Source organism: Calliphora vicina, chromosome 3, assembly GCF_958450345.1.
Source record: "Calliphora vicina chromosome 3, idCalVici1.1, whole genome shotgun sequence".
NCBI lineage: Eukaryota > Metazoa > Arthropoda > Insecta > Diptera > Calliphoridae > Calliphora > Calliphora vicina.
The window spans coordinates 110,751,482-110,768,447 of record NC_088782.1 but is presented as its reverse complement, the minus strand read 5'-3'; the positions used below and the strand labels follow the sequence as shown (position 1 = coordinate 110,768,447).

The 16,966-nt window shown below is 29.6% G+C and overlaps 1 protein-coding gene across 1 annotated transcript in view; it reads left to right on the top strand.

Annotated features, from left to right (window-relative positions):
- The window catches only part of Indy (I'm not dead yet), a 37,995-nt gene that overhangs the window by 18,922 nt on the left and 2,107 nt on the right, over nucleotides 1–16,966 (top strand). The window contains exons 2-8 of the mRNA XM_065503843.1: nucleotides 8,972–9,001; nucleotides 9,084–9,216; nucleotides 10,044–10,160; nucleotides 10,251–10,399; nucleotides 14,168–14,356; nucleotides 14,419–15,259; nucleotides 15,427–15,564. Of these exons, the coding sequence (XP_065359915.1) occupies nucleotides 8,994–9,001; nucleotides 9,084–9,216; nucleotides 10,044–10,160; nucleotides 10,251–10,399; nucleotides 14,168–14,356; nucleotides 14,419–15,259; nucleotides 15,427–15,564 (1,575 nt within the window). The 5' untranslated portion in view covers nucleotides 8,972–8,993. The remainder of the gene's footprint in view (nucleotides 1–8,971; nucleotides 9,002–9,083; nucleotides 9,217–10,043; nucleotides 10,161–10,250; nucleotides 10,400–14,167; nucleotides 14,357–14,418; nucleotides 15,260–15,426; nucleotides 15,565–16,966) is intronic.

The window sequence follows — 16,966 nt, the reverse complement described above, 5'->3', positions numbered from 1 at the left end:
CTCCACGCGTAATTTTTATTTCCTAACATAAGAAATAACGGAACTTTATTTCCAACTTTATGTTTATGTTATATTCATGATATTTGTTTTTGTAGCGGTCCAACGTGAACATATCGTGTTGGCAATTGAATTTGGCAGTTGAGTACATAATTGCATCGTTTAGTTGAAAAACCAGTCAAGCAACAAAAAATTAAAAATTGAGTTATTGGACGATTACTGTTTTGTAAAGGTAAATTCATCGTTTAATGAAAAAAAGTTAAATACTGCCGTCTTATGGTGAAGACAAATGATTTATTTTTTCAATATTTTTCAATAAATGTAAAAATCAATAATTCTTGAAATAACGATTCAATTATTTCAAAGTTTATTGAGAGTGGTGATCCCATGTATGGAGTTGGCAATAGAATTAGACAGTTGAGTTCATAATTATTAACAAGTTTATTGCGCGTGGAGACCCTATGTTAAGCGTTAAATATTTCTCAACATTTGTGTTATGAACAAGTAAGAGACCTATATTCGGCTGTGCCGAATCTTATATACCCTTCATCAAATTATAACAAAATCTATTTTTTTGCAAATTTGTTTTTTTTTCATTTTTTACAAATTTTTTTTTTCGAATTGTTATTTTAATTTTTTTTTTAAATTTAAAATTTTTTTTTTTTTTTTTAAAAAAATCGACTTAAATTTTTTTTCCTATTTTGACAAATTGTAGGTCTATATGACCCATATGGTCTTATATACGTCGTTGCAAAGGTCTTTGAAATATCTATCATTATATATCCATATTGTCTATATTAATGATTTAGTAATCCAGATATAGGTCAAAAATAGAGGTTGTCCTGGTTTTTTCCTCATATCTCAGCCATTTGTGGACCGATTTTGCTGATTTTAAATAGGAATCTTCTCGAAATCATGTCTGAAAGAATTATTGAAGATTTGGATACCGAAGATATCTGGGGTCTTCAGAAAATTGATTTCAACAGACAGATAGACGGACAGACAGACGGACATGGCCTAATCGACTCCGCTATCTATAAGGATCCAGAATATATTGAAAATGTATAGGGTCGGAAAATTATATTGTGGAAATTACAAATTGAATGACAAACTTATATATACCCTTCTCACGAAGGTGAAGGTTATAAAAAAGCAGAATACGCTAATCCAACATAAATTAATTGTGAATTGAGTTTGAATTTTTACTAAAATATATAATTTTTCCCATAACCATTTAATCGTTTGGACATTAAACATTCCCATTACTAGAATTTGAAATCGTTTATAAATTTCCTGAAACATTTTTTTAATAAACTTTGCAGAGTAGCCAGCCACATTAGAGTGCTGTAAAAAAATTAAATTGCGAATTTTGTTCTAGTTTTGTCTTGACAACAAACGTCATTAATTGTTGTGATAACCATTTGTCCGGTATAGACATGATATGATAACCATTTGTCAAGTATAAACATGATATGATAAATATTTGTTAAGTATAGACACGGGGTAGGGCTTTAATTGCTTTAATCTCACATAATTTAAACGTGCTTTAAAATTAACAATTATAGTTTAATTTTCACAAATTATACACAAATATTTATATTTATTTACTGATTAGTCAGTTTTATAAATAAAATTATGATTGATTTGAATTTCCATAAACAAATAAAAAACACTACTATGCATTTAAGAAAAGTTTATAAATAATAATAATAACAACTTTAAAATGCGCCGATTTTTATTAATTATTTAACACTTAAAAAAATTTACTTTATAATTTGATTAAAAATAAATCTTCCTAATGAGAAATTTTAATAGTAATTGTTAGATTACAAATAAATCCTGCTAATTGAAAATCTTAATAATTATTTGATTAAACAAAATTTATTTTCGTTATTACATTAAAAAAAAAGTTATTTATACAAATGCTTACAACCTTTTTAAAATTCCAATTAGAATAAATTATAAAGAAACCAAATTTATCTATTATAATAAAACAGACGTTTTTTTATTTTGATTATTTTACACATTTATAAATTTTTATTGACATTATGGTGTAATAAAAGCTGCCGTTTAAATAATTATGTTTTAAATATTAATATGATTAAATATGTTTAATCTATTTTTGCCTTAACTTATGTTATTAAATACCTTACGTGCTAAAAGTCATGTTTCACTTGACTTTTAAATGGAATATTTTTTTAATTTTTTTTTTAAATATTTGTTTAATACATGAAACCCAATTCCCTGTTTCTTTACCAGTCTAGTTCAATGACATACATTATTTTCATGAGTATGTTTGTTATTTTTTTTAGCTATTTTTAGTTGAACAAAATTATTGTATATTGATTTATTTGTCTGGTCTTAGATAACTGGTTTTGGAAAAGAAAGTATTTGTTTATTTATTTATAAGCTTTATGTATGCAATTTGTTATTAAGGAGTGAGATCGAAAAATTCTTAACATACATATATGTTTATAAAAAAGAAACCACTAAACTTACAGCTTTAATTTTTTTTTTATTTGATTGAAATTATTATTACAATTTACAAAAAAAATTATTTTTATAGTTTTAATCACTAGTGATGAAATTTTGAACCTTTTTCGGAAACCCTTCCATTAACGTTTTTATAGTGCTTTCTGTCACTTTGCTCGAACATGTAGTCCATCTCCGTTTAAAATCTACCACACTTTTGGACACCTTTTTTGTACTCTTCAATTCTCTTTTAACAAGAGCCCAATATCTCTCCACTGGCCTTAGCTCCGGGCAGTTTGGAGGATTTGCCTCTCTTGGTACAAATACCACATTATTGTTCTTGTACCACTCAAGGGCTTGTTTGCCATAGTGACAGGATGCCAAGTCAGGCCAAAAATAAGTGGACACATTATGAAGTCTTATGAATGGAAGCAGCCTTTTTTGTAAACATTCCTTGATGTAAATTTCGGTATTTATAGAGCACGTTGTAACAAATGAGTGGCTTCTTTTGCCGCAACTGCATATTGCTTGCCATACCAAGAACTTTCTGGGAAATTTTGTCTGCTTTTGGGTCCTAAACTTTTCTTCAACATTCCCTCGAGCATCAGCAACATAAAATTTTTGACCTGGAAGTTGCGAAAAATCTGCCAGAACATACGTTTCGTCATCCATTATGCAGCAAGAATATTTTTTTATAAAACTTGACTTCAATTTCCGTGCTCTGTTTTTGGCCTCTAAATTTTTAGTAGCGTTCCTGTCAGGAACTTTTTGAGCCTTGTATGTTTTTAAACCTGCATTAGCTTTAACTTTTCGTACCAAATAGTCCGAGCACTGAGCTAACCGGGCTGCTTTCCTACCGGATGTGTTGGGAGCTCTTTTGAAAATGCGTTCTATTTTTTTGGCTTTAGAAACATCATGTGGACCATTCCTTCTACCTGAACCAGGTTTTCTATCAACTGACAAGTTCTCCCGGTACTGTTTAATAACATTGGAAACAGTTTGACGGCAGACCTTTGTATGCTTGGCCAACTTTTTGTAAGACCAAGTTGGGTTTTGTTGAAAATATTTAATAATTTCAGTACGCACTTTTTTCTGGTCACTCATTTTAATCAGATTAACAAAAAAATTAATATAATTGACATTATACATAATAACTGACATGTTTTTCAAAGTTAACTTGATCAAAAAAAAATTCAAATAATACTTGGGTTAAAAAATGTAATGAAAAACGTGTGTTAAGAATTTTTCGATCTCACTCCTTATACCCTTCACCTTCGTGAGAAGGGTATATATAAGTTTGTCATTCCGTTTGTAATTTCTACATTTTTCATTTCCGACCCTATAAAGTATATATATTCTGGATCCTTATCTGTCTGTCTGTCTGTCTGTCTGTCTGTCTGTCTGTCTGTCTGTCTGTCTGTCTGTCTGTCTGTCTGTCTGTCTGTCTGTCTGTCTGTCTGTCTGTCTGTCTGTCTGTCTGTCTGTCTGTCTGTCTGTCTGTCTGTCCGTCTGTCTGTCTGTCTGTTGAAATCAGTTTTCTGAAGACCCCAGATATCTTCGGGATCCAAATCTTCAATAATTCTGTCAGACTTGCTTTCGAGAATTTTGCTATTTAAAATCAGCAAAATCGGTCCACAAATGGCTGAGATATGAGGAAAAAACCAAGACAACCTCGATTTTTGACCTATTTTTTTACCTATATCTGGATTACTAAGACATTAATATAGACAATATGGATATCTAATGATAGATATTTCAAAGACATTTGCAACGACGTATATAAGACCATAGAAAGTTGGACCTATAATGGGTCAAAATCGGGAAAAAAATTTTGAACCAGATATTTTTTTTTTTTAAAAAAAAAAATTAAAAAACAAAAAAATTTTTTTTTAAATTTAAAAAAAACAAAAAAAATTTTTTTTAAATTTAAAAAAAAAAAAAAAATTTTAAATTTAAAAAAAAAAATTTTAATTTAAAAAAAAAAAAAAATTTAAATAACAATCGAAAAAATTTTTTTTTCCAAAAAATTCAAAAAACAACTGGAAAAAAATTAAATTTTGTTTACCTAAAAATATTTAAAATTTTGAAGTATAATTTGGTGAAGGGTATTTAAGATTCGGCACAGCCGAATATAGCACTCTTACTTGTTAATAATAAAAATACCATGGATTTTTTTGTTAAATATTGTTGGGTTTACAAAATGATTAATATTATTTTGTATCGTAGTTGGCAAGAAAGTCATGGGGGTTTGATATAAAATATGGGTTTCATTGGCCCATAATCATAGTCATAAATGTAGAATACTTTAATAGAACTAAAGTTGACTTTAATTCAGAGTGGACTTTAGTTCTATCATAGACAAGTTAAAGTCGACTCTAAATATAAAACTGGACCATTATCTTTAAGGTAAAATATCAGCATAGACGTGAAAATCTCAATGTCTCTATTCACAAGTTTATTTGCTTAATATGACATTTAAAATCCTGTTTACTATAGTTGAAACAAAAAGTCGACTTTTCGACTTTTCTCGATTTTTAAAAAGTCGACTGTTGGACTTTTAATGTTTATGAAACGTAGAAATTGTTTGACTTTTCATCCAATTTTATGTTTATCGACGTATTTTATAAACTCTTCAACCTCTCGATTTATAAAAAGTCGACATTTCAATCTTTCGACTTTTCTCGATTTATAAAATGTCGACTTTTCAAGCATTCGACTTTTAAATTTTTGATAGTCGACTTTTCTACTTTTTCTGTTTATGAAAAGTCGACTTTGCATCCTATTTTAATGTAAAAATTATATGGTAAATTATTTGGTAGCATATTATTGATTAGAAAGTTGCATTTTTGAAAAGTTAACTTTTCGAACATTTCGATTTTTGCTGTTTATGAAAAGTCGACTTTTCATCCTATTTTAATGTAAAAATTATATGGTTTCCATAATTATTGATTAGAAAGATGCATTTTTTAAACTTTTCGACCTTTCGACTTTTCGCGATTTTTAAAAAGTCGACTTTTTTCGATTTTTAAAAAGTCAACTTTTCGAACATTTCGATTTTTTTGTTTATGAAAATTCGGCTTTTCATCCTATTTTAATGTAAAAAATATATGGTTGCTATATTTATTGATTAGAAAGATGCATTTTATAAACTTTTTGACCTTTCCACATTTCTCGATTTATAAAAAGTCGACTTTTCATACATTCGTTTTTTAAAATTTTTGAATAGTCGATTTTCTGCTTTTGTAAAGTTGACTATTCATCATTTTTTAATATAAAATGCATTTTATAAAATGTTTACAAAAAAAATTCAAAATAAAAAATCAAAAATTTCGACTTTTCGACTTTTTTGAGATAACGTAATCGATTGTTCGACTTTTTTCCGCAAAAAGTCGATTGTTCGACCTTTTAGAAACACTACTGTTTACATCCAGCCGACATTTGTCCATATATAATTATCAATAAACACGATTTTCCAAAACAAATTTCCTTATACAAAAACAAAACCATTAGCCTAATCAATATTATCTAAATTATATTGTATTTAATAAAATGTATTTAAATAAAACGTATTATCCACCTAAACCATTTATCCATTGTTCCGGAACAAAATAATTTGTTCATATAGCTATAATTAGCATTAGGTTGTAAATTTATGTGTTGATAGCTATAGAGAGATTACCTAAAATATTTATAATTTTATTGCCATACAAAAACACAAAAAAAAAACTATATAACTAAATCAATTACAATATAGCTATTGTCCAAAAGTGATTGAATACTCAATTATATCGCGTGTTTTCAATAATAATAATAATGTTATAAATGATCTTTATTATAATTATACAATTTATAATGTGTAAAAAATAGAATAAAAGCTTAAAAACCCAAATAAAATAACACACAAATTAGATACACTAAACGATATAGTAATGATCAAATTAAAATAAATTTATAAATACTTAAAAACGTTTAAATGATGACTCTATAATTTATAATAAATCATTATAGAAAGATATTTAATAATAACAAAAAAAACTGTTATAAATTTTAACCATTTTGTAGTAGTTATAACTGTAATTGGTTTAATAACAGCCATGTTTGTTTACATACTTAAATTTACAGCTGTGTGTGATAACGATTAGCTCACGGATGTAAAGTTGTCAATCAAAACCAACCAAAAATAGTTAACACTGAAGCGACACCATTGAATTGGCGTTATTGTAAATTTTAATGAATATGCTTGTTATTAATCATTATAAATCAGGCCGTAAACTATATTCAATAGATTTTTTAATAATAAAAACTATATAATAACTTAAAAATGAAAGTTAAAACGCATAATAATTATAGTTTATTTTTTGTTGCAAAATAAAGATTTTAGTTGTTGATTTTAATAAAGTTTACTACATAGTTGTTTTAAATACTAAATTTAAATGTTTATTTTTATTTTCTTCTGACGCTTAAACTAAAAATTATATTTTTTTATTAGTGTTATCTCTAAAAAAAACAGATTAAACAAATTGGACCCTGGTCATAATATTTATATTTATTTATTGTTTATGTTAAAGTCCATACTAAGTTAATGAACTTGTATCAGTTAAGGTTTTAATTATTAATCACATTAATCGGAAATGTTTGTAAAACAATTTAACTGAATTTAGGTCAAATCACAAAAATTAAGCCTTCAAAAGTTACTTTAAGGAAAATTTTTTTTTAAAATTGCAAGATAAAAAATTATCAGATGTAGTCTCCATTTATAAGTATTATTGTTTCGTTATGAAAACAATCATTATTTATTGTTAAGATAAATATTTGTCAAGTATAGACAGGGGGTAAACTTATAAATCCTTGTTATTAAGTGTAAACATCGTTACACTTATGACCTTATGACATTAACATCTAAAAAATAACTAGGGCTCCCATAGTTTTTTTTACACTGTAAACAAATGTAAACAATAATATCATACGACTGACTATTTGCTTAAATCAATATAATTTTTAATTTAAACATTCAATTTAAAATTAAAAATAAAAAAAACTTTCTAGCGTCCTTTTGCTTACACTCTTACATCATTCAATTAGTAGGAAAATGAAAATAAATTGTTTATATTAAATTTCAATAACAAAATATTTAATAATAAACAACCCAAATGACTAGACAGACATTCAAAAATAACACTTCTAGTATAACAGTTGGCGACAATGTGCGTTAACTAAAAGTAACCCCAATAAGGCAATATTTCAACAAAACACAGATGCTAAATATTTATCATTTAAATGAAAAATTTATTTTTCCTATGATTTCAATAAAAAATCAATTTAATTTTTTTCTTTAACATAACAAATCAACGAACATTTCAATTGTTTTTTGTTTTTTTTTTAAGAGTAAAACAAAAACAAACAAATAAACAATTAAAGTAACTCGTGGCAAGATTTAAAGTGACAGAAAAAGGGGGTCAATACTTTTGTATGCGACGTAAAATACAAAATAAATACTCGTGACACCAAAATGTGTCTCATAAGAGTGATTATGAGTGTGTGTGAAAAACATTTGACACATAAATAGAAATGACAAGTAGTGGAAAGGGGAGGGGAGAGTAGATAAACACACAATGTTTATGATTATTTACACTTGTACTTAGTATGTACTTGAAAACCCGTTTTTTTTTTAATTTGACACTTACTAGTGTTTCAAATTGTTAAGCGAAAACGGTTTAGCGTTTTAGGGAGGTTAGAGGGGTTTTATATACAATAATACTTATTATTTGGTTTAAAAGTCGTGTCACACTTTGTCCAGTTGTTTAAGAGCTGTTGTACTACTATATTTAGCAACAAATATTAAAAAAAAAACAATAAATCAAGTTCAATGTTAAAATTGTTTTTATGTTTCCAGATATTTAATAATTTCGCTGTTATATACTTTAATTTTAAAAGCAAGACTTTAAAGTTTTCAAAATAATGGAAATAAATTTACAAATACTTAAAATTGTTTAAATAAAGTCTCTTTATACAATTTTTTTAATAAAAACATTTAAATTGTTATTATTTAGAGGTAAATTTGTCGTAATTATAACAGTAAATGGGTTAATAACACCAGTGATTGTTTACATACTAATTTTTACAACTATGGTGATAACGCTTAGCTCAGGGACGTCAAGTTGTCAATCAAAACAAACAAAAAATTACGGTTAAGTAGTTAACATTGTATTGATGCGGTTATCGTTTATTTTGATGGCCGTAAACTATATATAATAAATCAAAAATTAATGTTAAAACTTATTTGCATATTTATGATAATAATTAGAATTTATTAATTATTTTTATACTTTATTTTACTCCATAGTTGTTTTCTTGTCACCTTACAGAGTTATTTACTTTATTAATCATTTGTTATTAAACATTTTAATTTCAAAAATCACATTTTTAAGGAAATTTTACCTTACTCAATTTTTAACAACTCTTTATTAATTTATTTAATATTTTTCTATTTATTTCTTTTTAGTTAAACAAAAATTTAGTCAAACATGGAGATGTAAGTATTTCTTTTGCAAAATTATTTAAACAAATTTCAAAAAATATTAATAATTTCTATCTTTTTTTTTTATATTTTTTAGTGAGGCGGGTGAGCGAGCACCTCTATCGCTGTGCGGCAAAGTGTCAACATTTATTGCCAACCACTGGAAGGGTTTAGTAGTATTTCTAGTGCCTCTATTATGTTTACCTGTGATGTTAATGAATAATACTCCTGTAAGTTGGAAATTTACAAAATAAGTTTTTAAAAACTGACTGGCAGTTGCTTTATAACTGAAAGAAAATTGAGCTGAATAAATTTGTAAGTCCCCATCCATACTGTGAAACATTAGCTGCAAAACATTTGAGTTTGTTGATGAAAGGGGAAAGAGGAATGGAAAGGGTACTCTGTTTCATGTACATGAAGTTTTTGTTGTGTATGTCATCCACATTTATTCGTTCGTATTCGTTCTGTACAGAAATGTCAAAAACTGAAAAGCAAAAACTTCACTGTGTGGACACGAATGCAGTTTCAAAAGAAAATTTAAAAATGTTTTACAGCAAATGTTTCTCAGTGTGGACCGGGACTAAGGAAATCATAAAAAAATATTTTAAAGTTTGAATCTTAGAGAAAATATACATAGAGCATAGAAACTAGAAAAAACTCAAACAAAAAAATTACTCAAAAGAGTTACACATACGAGTGTTGTTTTTGTTTTCAATATATTCTAAGCACTTAGGTCTTTGACAGGAGAGTTTCGGCTCTATGTATATTTTCTCTATGGTTTGAATCATAGCTAAATACACATAGATCGGAAACTCTGCTGTCAAAGACCTAACTCAGTTGTCAAAAACTTATGTAGTGAGAAACTATTAGTAAAAATACCGCTCTATATTTATTTCTCTATGGTTTGAATGATTGTCATACAAATTTGAGAGATCACTTTTCCTTGGATATAGAAGAACTGTCAGTGAAAGTAAATTAGAAAGGGAATGATGGATTCACTTCCTAATTTTAATCAAATATTTCTTTAATATGAAATTAATTTATTGATCTTTTCCAGGAATATCGCTGTATGTACCTGCTTATTGTTATGGCTATTTTTTGGGTAACTGAAGCCTTACCCCTGTATGTCACCTCTATGATTCCAATTGTTGCGTTTCCTGTAATGGGTATAATGGTATGTTTTCTCAAAATATCTTAATTATTGTTAATTGATTTATGTATTTGAATTTCTTATTAATTATTAATTTTTCTGTTTTTATTGTAGAGCTCTGATCAAACATGTAGATTATATTTCAAAGATACACTTGTAATGTTTATGGGTGGTATTATGGTCGCCTTAGCTATTGAATATTGTAATTTACATAAGCGTTTAGCTTTGCGCGTTATACAAATTGTCGGCTGCAGTCCTAGAAGGTATGTTATCTACGATTCATTTCTATTGTATTATTTTACTTGAAATAAGATTGTAAAAAAAAATTTGTATCTGCTGATATTAATTACTTACAATAGTCACAAATATTTAGTTATTTGTTGAGGCTATTAAATACTTTACACGAGCTAGTTTTGCACGTTGTAATACATTTTCTAGTTATACGAGTTTGTAATTTTGTTTTTAATTAGAAACAATTGTTTATAAATATTTAAGTAGTATAATACAATAATTTAATGTAATGTATATGGGTTAGACAGAAGGCAAACAAATGTCTACTTTTGTTTATAGGCAAAATATTGTTTTCTTTTTATTTTGATGTCAAAACCTTTGGGTTTCATATTTGAATTAATGGATTTTTTAATTAATCCTACAATTTGTTAGAATGTGAATTTATTTCATAGTTAATTTAGACATTACACTGGTAACTTTTAAATTAACATAAAATAAATAAACTTCATGTAGAATTAACAAATTGTAGATTACATCAATTGACAATACAATGTATTGAAATAATTATTAGCTCTGTTGCAGTACTAGACAGATTTCCAGTTTACAGACAGAATCTTCTAAAAGCCTTTTAGGTATTCAGAATTTCAAATGATTTACTGTTTAGTCAGACTGTTTCCGATTAAAATCTGTCAATATGACTAGTATTGGCACAAAGCTAGTACAAATTCAAACTTCCATAGTATAGTCTCCATTTTGTTTTTGCTTCGACAACTTAGTCATGACAACAAACGTCATTAATTGTTATGATAAATATTTGTCAAGTATAGAAGGAGGTTAGTGTCATAGACATAGAGAAATATACATAGAGCGGAAACTCTCCTTTCAAAGACCTAACTCAGTTGTAAAAAATGTAATTTGAGTAATTTTGTTTGTAATCACACATACGAGTGTTGTTTTTGTTTCCACATATGTAGTTTTTTTTTACTAATACATTCTCACCACTTAGGTTTTTGACAACTGAGTTAGGTCTTTGACAGAAGAGTTTCCCATCTATGTGTATTTTTCCATGGTTTATGTTTTCACATAGTTTTTCTTACTAAAAAATTCTCACCACTTAGGTTTTTGACAACTGAGTTAGGTCTCTGACAGGAGAGTTTGCGATCTATGTGTATTTATCTTTGTTTAGAGTGTCTATGACCAAAAAAATAGGTAACTGAGAGCGAAAATCTTAAATATGTTGTCATAAACTTAATTCATGGGTATGTAATTACCATGTATTTTATTATTGTATATTTCTTTTGGAGAATTGTTGTTAATATGTGAATGTTACAAAATAAAAATTCACGTCACCTGGTATTCACGTCAGCATTTTAACTTTGCAAAATTGCACTTTATTTGACGTGAGCGACCCTTATCAGCAAATTATTAAGCAACGTGTGTTTATATTAATTGTATTCATAATACCTTTACCTTCGAATTACATTAGTCTGTATATTTACTGTAAATATAAACAAGCAATTTGTTTATTTGCTGATGGTTTTTCTAAAGGATTTTAAAATTAATGAAAATTTCAATAATTTTGATAACAAAGTTTTATCATTTGGACGTGCTAATCAATCTTGTAGCTTCCCAAGACGACTTGGTATCAGTGCCTAAATAATAAACAAAATTTAACAGATAAACAACAGATTTAACGCATATTCCTCCAAATTCTTATCATCAGCATGTTTGGAGGCTTTAAGTCACTGTCGTTAAATAACCTGGACTCTCCAGGTGTTAGGATAGATGTACAGCTCACTTGGGTCCATTGAATATTCCCTTTGTGTTACCTGAGGAAGATAAAATAAAGGAGAGAAGAAGTAAAAGAAGAGGGAAATCTGTAAGTAGAGAGAGTGTAGAGTTAGCAAGAGAAAATATAGATAGAAGTTAGAGGAGAGAAGAATTCAAAGAGAGCAGACCATCATGCGACAGTTACTGGGTCACTATGAGGTGCAATTTGCATGAAAGGTCTTATTAATCATCTGTTTTTCCTAATAAAAGCGTCTATGCGCCTTAATTCCTTCCCAGATAGTTCGGAGAGCTTGCTCGCCAAAAATCCTAGCACGCAGATCACCCAGTGCCGGAAAATTAAAAAAGAAGTGTAAGATTTTCTCTTCCTCCTACTCATTTTGACAACTCCAGTGGAAATTATGGTGAGGTAGTCCAAGTCTTGCATCATGAGCATCGAAAGTGCAATGCCCGGTGATCATAGCAGCTTTACTGTCAATATATATTCGAATATCCCTACCAGATATCCTGGGGTAACCTCCCTAATTCGATTCGAAAGGAAATCTTTTCGAATTACAATGTATTTAGCACACATTTTCGTTTTAGGATTGAGTTACGCAGTAACCCCCTGTAAATCACACAATTAAGGTGGAAATAGAATATTATGTCTTTGAAGACGACTATAATAAACTATAATGTCAATATTCCACTAACTACTAACGATAACACCCTAAAGTTCTTGTTAGATCTTGAGGAAATACAGATATTGTTAATAAGATTGAAGATAATAATGTTGAATTTTAACTATGAACTGTGTTACTCTTCTTTAAGTCTTAATGATTTTAATTGTGTGGAGCAAGACTTTTGAAACTCTTCTGGTCCTGCGAATTTTTAACTTCTTGAACGGATTGCAGGGTGTTCAGGGCTATTTGGCCAAATTTGGATGCAAAGGTAACCAGAACACTAATTGGGTTGGATAGGAAAAGTCCCAGGACTTTAGTAGGAGTGATAATCGGGCACTGATCAATTTATTGGTAAAAGGGTAACTGTCCTAGACTCAGGAAAAAATGATCTCAGGCAAAATAGGAAATCTACTGGGCTTTATCAGGGAAATAGGCTGGCTATTTTTAGGTAGCGGTACTATGTGAATCCCAGTTTATACTTCTTTTTCTTATTTTTCTTTGGACTGGGTTTTCACTTTTATTATCTTTAAATATCTTTATGACACATGTCTTTTTTCTTCTCTTCACTTTAAGTTCACACCGATTTATATTTCTTAAGGGCATCACAATGGATCCTATGGGTCTCCGAGTGGAAGTGTACTTGTATATTACACAACCTTTCAAATCTATGTATCTATGCTCATCCGAAAGCAGTTGTACTTACAGTTGAACTCAACTTTAAACTTCATTTAAATTAAACACTGATAAAATATTGCATTAACTACATTTTGTAGTTTCCGCTCTATGTGAATTTCTCTATGGTTTCAATAAATAACATTAGAGTCATGAATCATGATATTCCTCCTATTATAAGTTTAACAAAATCCATAATGTCTCAAGTATACTATAACCGCAAAGAACTGATAAAAATTTGCATCATTTTCGGTCCATTTTCAGTGACCTACATAAAATAACAAAGAAAGCAGATTAAAGCTATTACAAATATGATTAAAGGCACACAAATAATGTTGACGAAATAAATTCCAAAAAATAAATTAAATGTAATGAGTGAATACTCCACACTTTAGATAAACATGGAGAATTGTAAGAATATGAAATTTGCTTACCTCTGGGATGTACAAAAGTTGTTTCCACTGTTAATTGCAATGATTATTAGCAATAAACCCAACATTTTGATTAGAAGTTATAGTTTAAACCTAGATTACTTTATGTTTGACTATATCTCCTAGATTAACTAAACATTAATGACAACTTAAACTAAGTTTATAAATAGATTATTACAAACATCTGAATTAATGATAATGCAGTATATTTATTGACTAATTTATATCTAAACACTTGTTTTTTTAGATTACACTTTGGTTTAATTTTCGTTACCATGTTCTTGTCCATGTGGATCTCAAATGCTGCCTGTACCGCTATGATGTGTCCCATTATTCAGGCCGTCTTGGAGGAATTGCAACAACAAGGTCTTTGCAAAATGACCCGTGAACCACAATATCAAATTGTTGGAAACAACAAGAAAAATGGCGAAGAAGAGTAAGTTCTGCAACATTAACCTAAATTAGACACATTTATTTATTATTTATTTTCTTTCGCAGAGCTCCCTATCCCTCCAAGGTTACCCTATGCTATTTCTTGGGTGTTGCCTATGCCTCGTCCATGGGTGGTTGCGGTACTATCATTGGTACAGCTACCAATTTGACTTTCAAGGGTATATATGAGAGTCGTTTCCCCAAATCGACCGAAACTTTGGATTTCCCCACCTTTATGTTCTATTCGGTGCCCTCTATGTTGATTTACACTGGTCTAATGTTCTTGTGGCTGCAGTACCACTACATGGGCTTGTTCCGTCCCAAGAGCAAAGAAGCCGAGGAGGTTAAGTTGGGCAACCAGGGTGCCGATGTTGCCAGAAAAGTCATCGATCAGCGTTACAAGGAATTGGGACCCATGAGTGCTCACGAAATTCAAGTTATGATTTTGTTCATCATTATGGTCATTATGTATTTCACCCGCAAACCCGGCATTTTCCCTGGCTGGGCTGATTGGTTGGATGCCAAGGATATTCGTAACTCTATGCCCACCATCTTTGTGGTCATCATGTGTTTCATGTTGCCCGCCAACTATGCATTTATGCGTTACTGTTGCAATCGCAGAAATCTCGAATTGCCCACCGCCCCTACTCCCTCTTTGATCACCTGGAAGTTTATACAATCTAAAGTGCCATGGGGTTTGGTATTCCTGTTGGGTGGTGGTTTCGCTCTGGCCGAAGGTAGTAAAGTCAGTGGTATGGCTTCGATGATTGGTAGTGCTTTGATTGGTTTGAAGGCATTGCCACATGCCGTACTCTTGTTTGTCATCATTATTGTGGCCGTTGTATTGACCGCATTCAGTTCTAATGTGGCCATTGCCAACATTATGGTGCCTGTTTTGGCTGAAATGGTAAGTGAAATACATATTTAGCGTGTGGCAGATGACATGTGCTAGATAAGTAGTAATTTTTTACATGCCATGTTGTCAGGTGTATTCCCTTTTGGACTTAATGCTAGTCATCATGCATTTAATTCTGTTTTTGTTAGCATTTATTTAATAATTTATTTTTTTAACAGGCAATTGCCATTGAAATTCATCCCTTGTACTTAATATTGCCCGCTGGTTTGGCTTGCAGTATGGCCTTCCATTTGCCCGTCAGTACACCACCCAATGCTTTAGTAGCTGGTTATGCCAACATTCGTACAAAGGATATGGTAAGTTTTAGAAGGAATCACAATTGATTTAAAACTGGGACTATTAAAGCTTTAAATCTATGGCAACTAAATGAATGAATAGGAACCACGATTGCTTTAAATATGGGAGTAATATTTGCTTTAAAACTAGGACTATTAAATGATACTCGATTGATTTAAAACTGGGAGTATTTATTGCTTAAAACTAGGACTATTAAAGGCACCACGATTGCTTTAAATCAGGGACTATTTATTCTTTAGAACTAGGACTATTAAAGGAACCATGATAGTTTTAAAACTGGAACTATTTATTGTTTAGAACTAGGACTATTAAATTATACGCGATTGATTTAAAACTGGGAGTATTTATTGCTTAAAACTAGGACTATTAAAGGAACCACAATTGCTTTAGAACTGGGACTATTTATTGCTTAAAATGAACCTCGATTGCTTTAAAACTGGGACTATTTATTGCTTAGAACTAGGACTATTAAAGGAACCACGATTAATATAAAACTGGGAGTATTTATTGCTTGAAACTAGGACTATTAATGGAACCACGATTGATAGAAAACTGGGAGTATTTATTGCTTGAAACTAGGACTATTAAAGGAACCACGATTGCTTTAAATCTGGGACTATTTATTGCTTAGAACTAGGACTATTAAAGGAACCACGATGGTTTTAAAACTGAGACTATTTATTGCTTTTAAACTAAGACTATTAAAGGAACCACAATTGCTTTAAAACTAGGACTATTAAAGGCACCACGATTGCTTTAAAACAGAAACCATGATTGCTTTAGAACTGGGACTATTTATTGCTTAAAACTAGGACTATTAAATGAACCTTGATTGCTTTAGAACTGCTTAAAACTAGGACTATAAAATGAACCTCGATTGCTTTAAAACTGGGACTATTTATTGCTTTAAAACTAGGACTATTAAAGGAACCACGATTGCTTTAAAACAGGGTATATTTATTGCTTAAAACTATTAAAGGAACCACGATGGTTTTAAAGCTGAGACTATTTATTGCTTAAAACTAGGACTATTAACGGAACCACGATGGTTTTAAAACTGAGACTATTTATTGCTTAAAACTAGGACTATTAAAGGAACCACGATGGTTTTAAAACTGAGACTATTTATTGCTTAGAACTAGGACTATTAAAGGAACCACGATTGCTTTAAAACTAGGACTATTAAAGGAACCACGATGGTTTTAAAACTGAGACTATTTATTGCTTAGAACTAGGACTATTAAAGGAACCACGATTGCTTTAAATCTGGGACTATTTATTGCTTAGAACTAGGACTATTAAAGGAACCACGATTGCTTTAAAACTGGGACTATTTATTGCTGAAAAAAGGACTATTAAAGGAACCACGATTGCTTTAAATCTAGGACTATTAAAGGAACC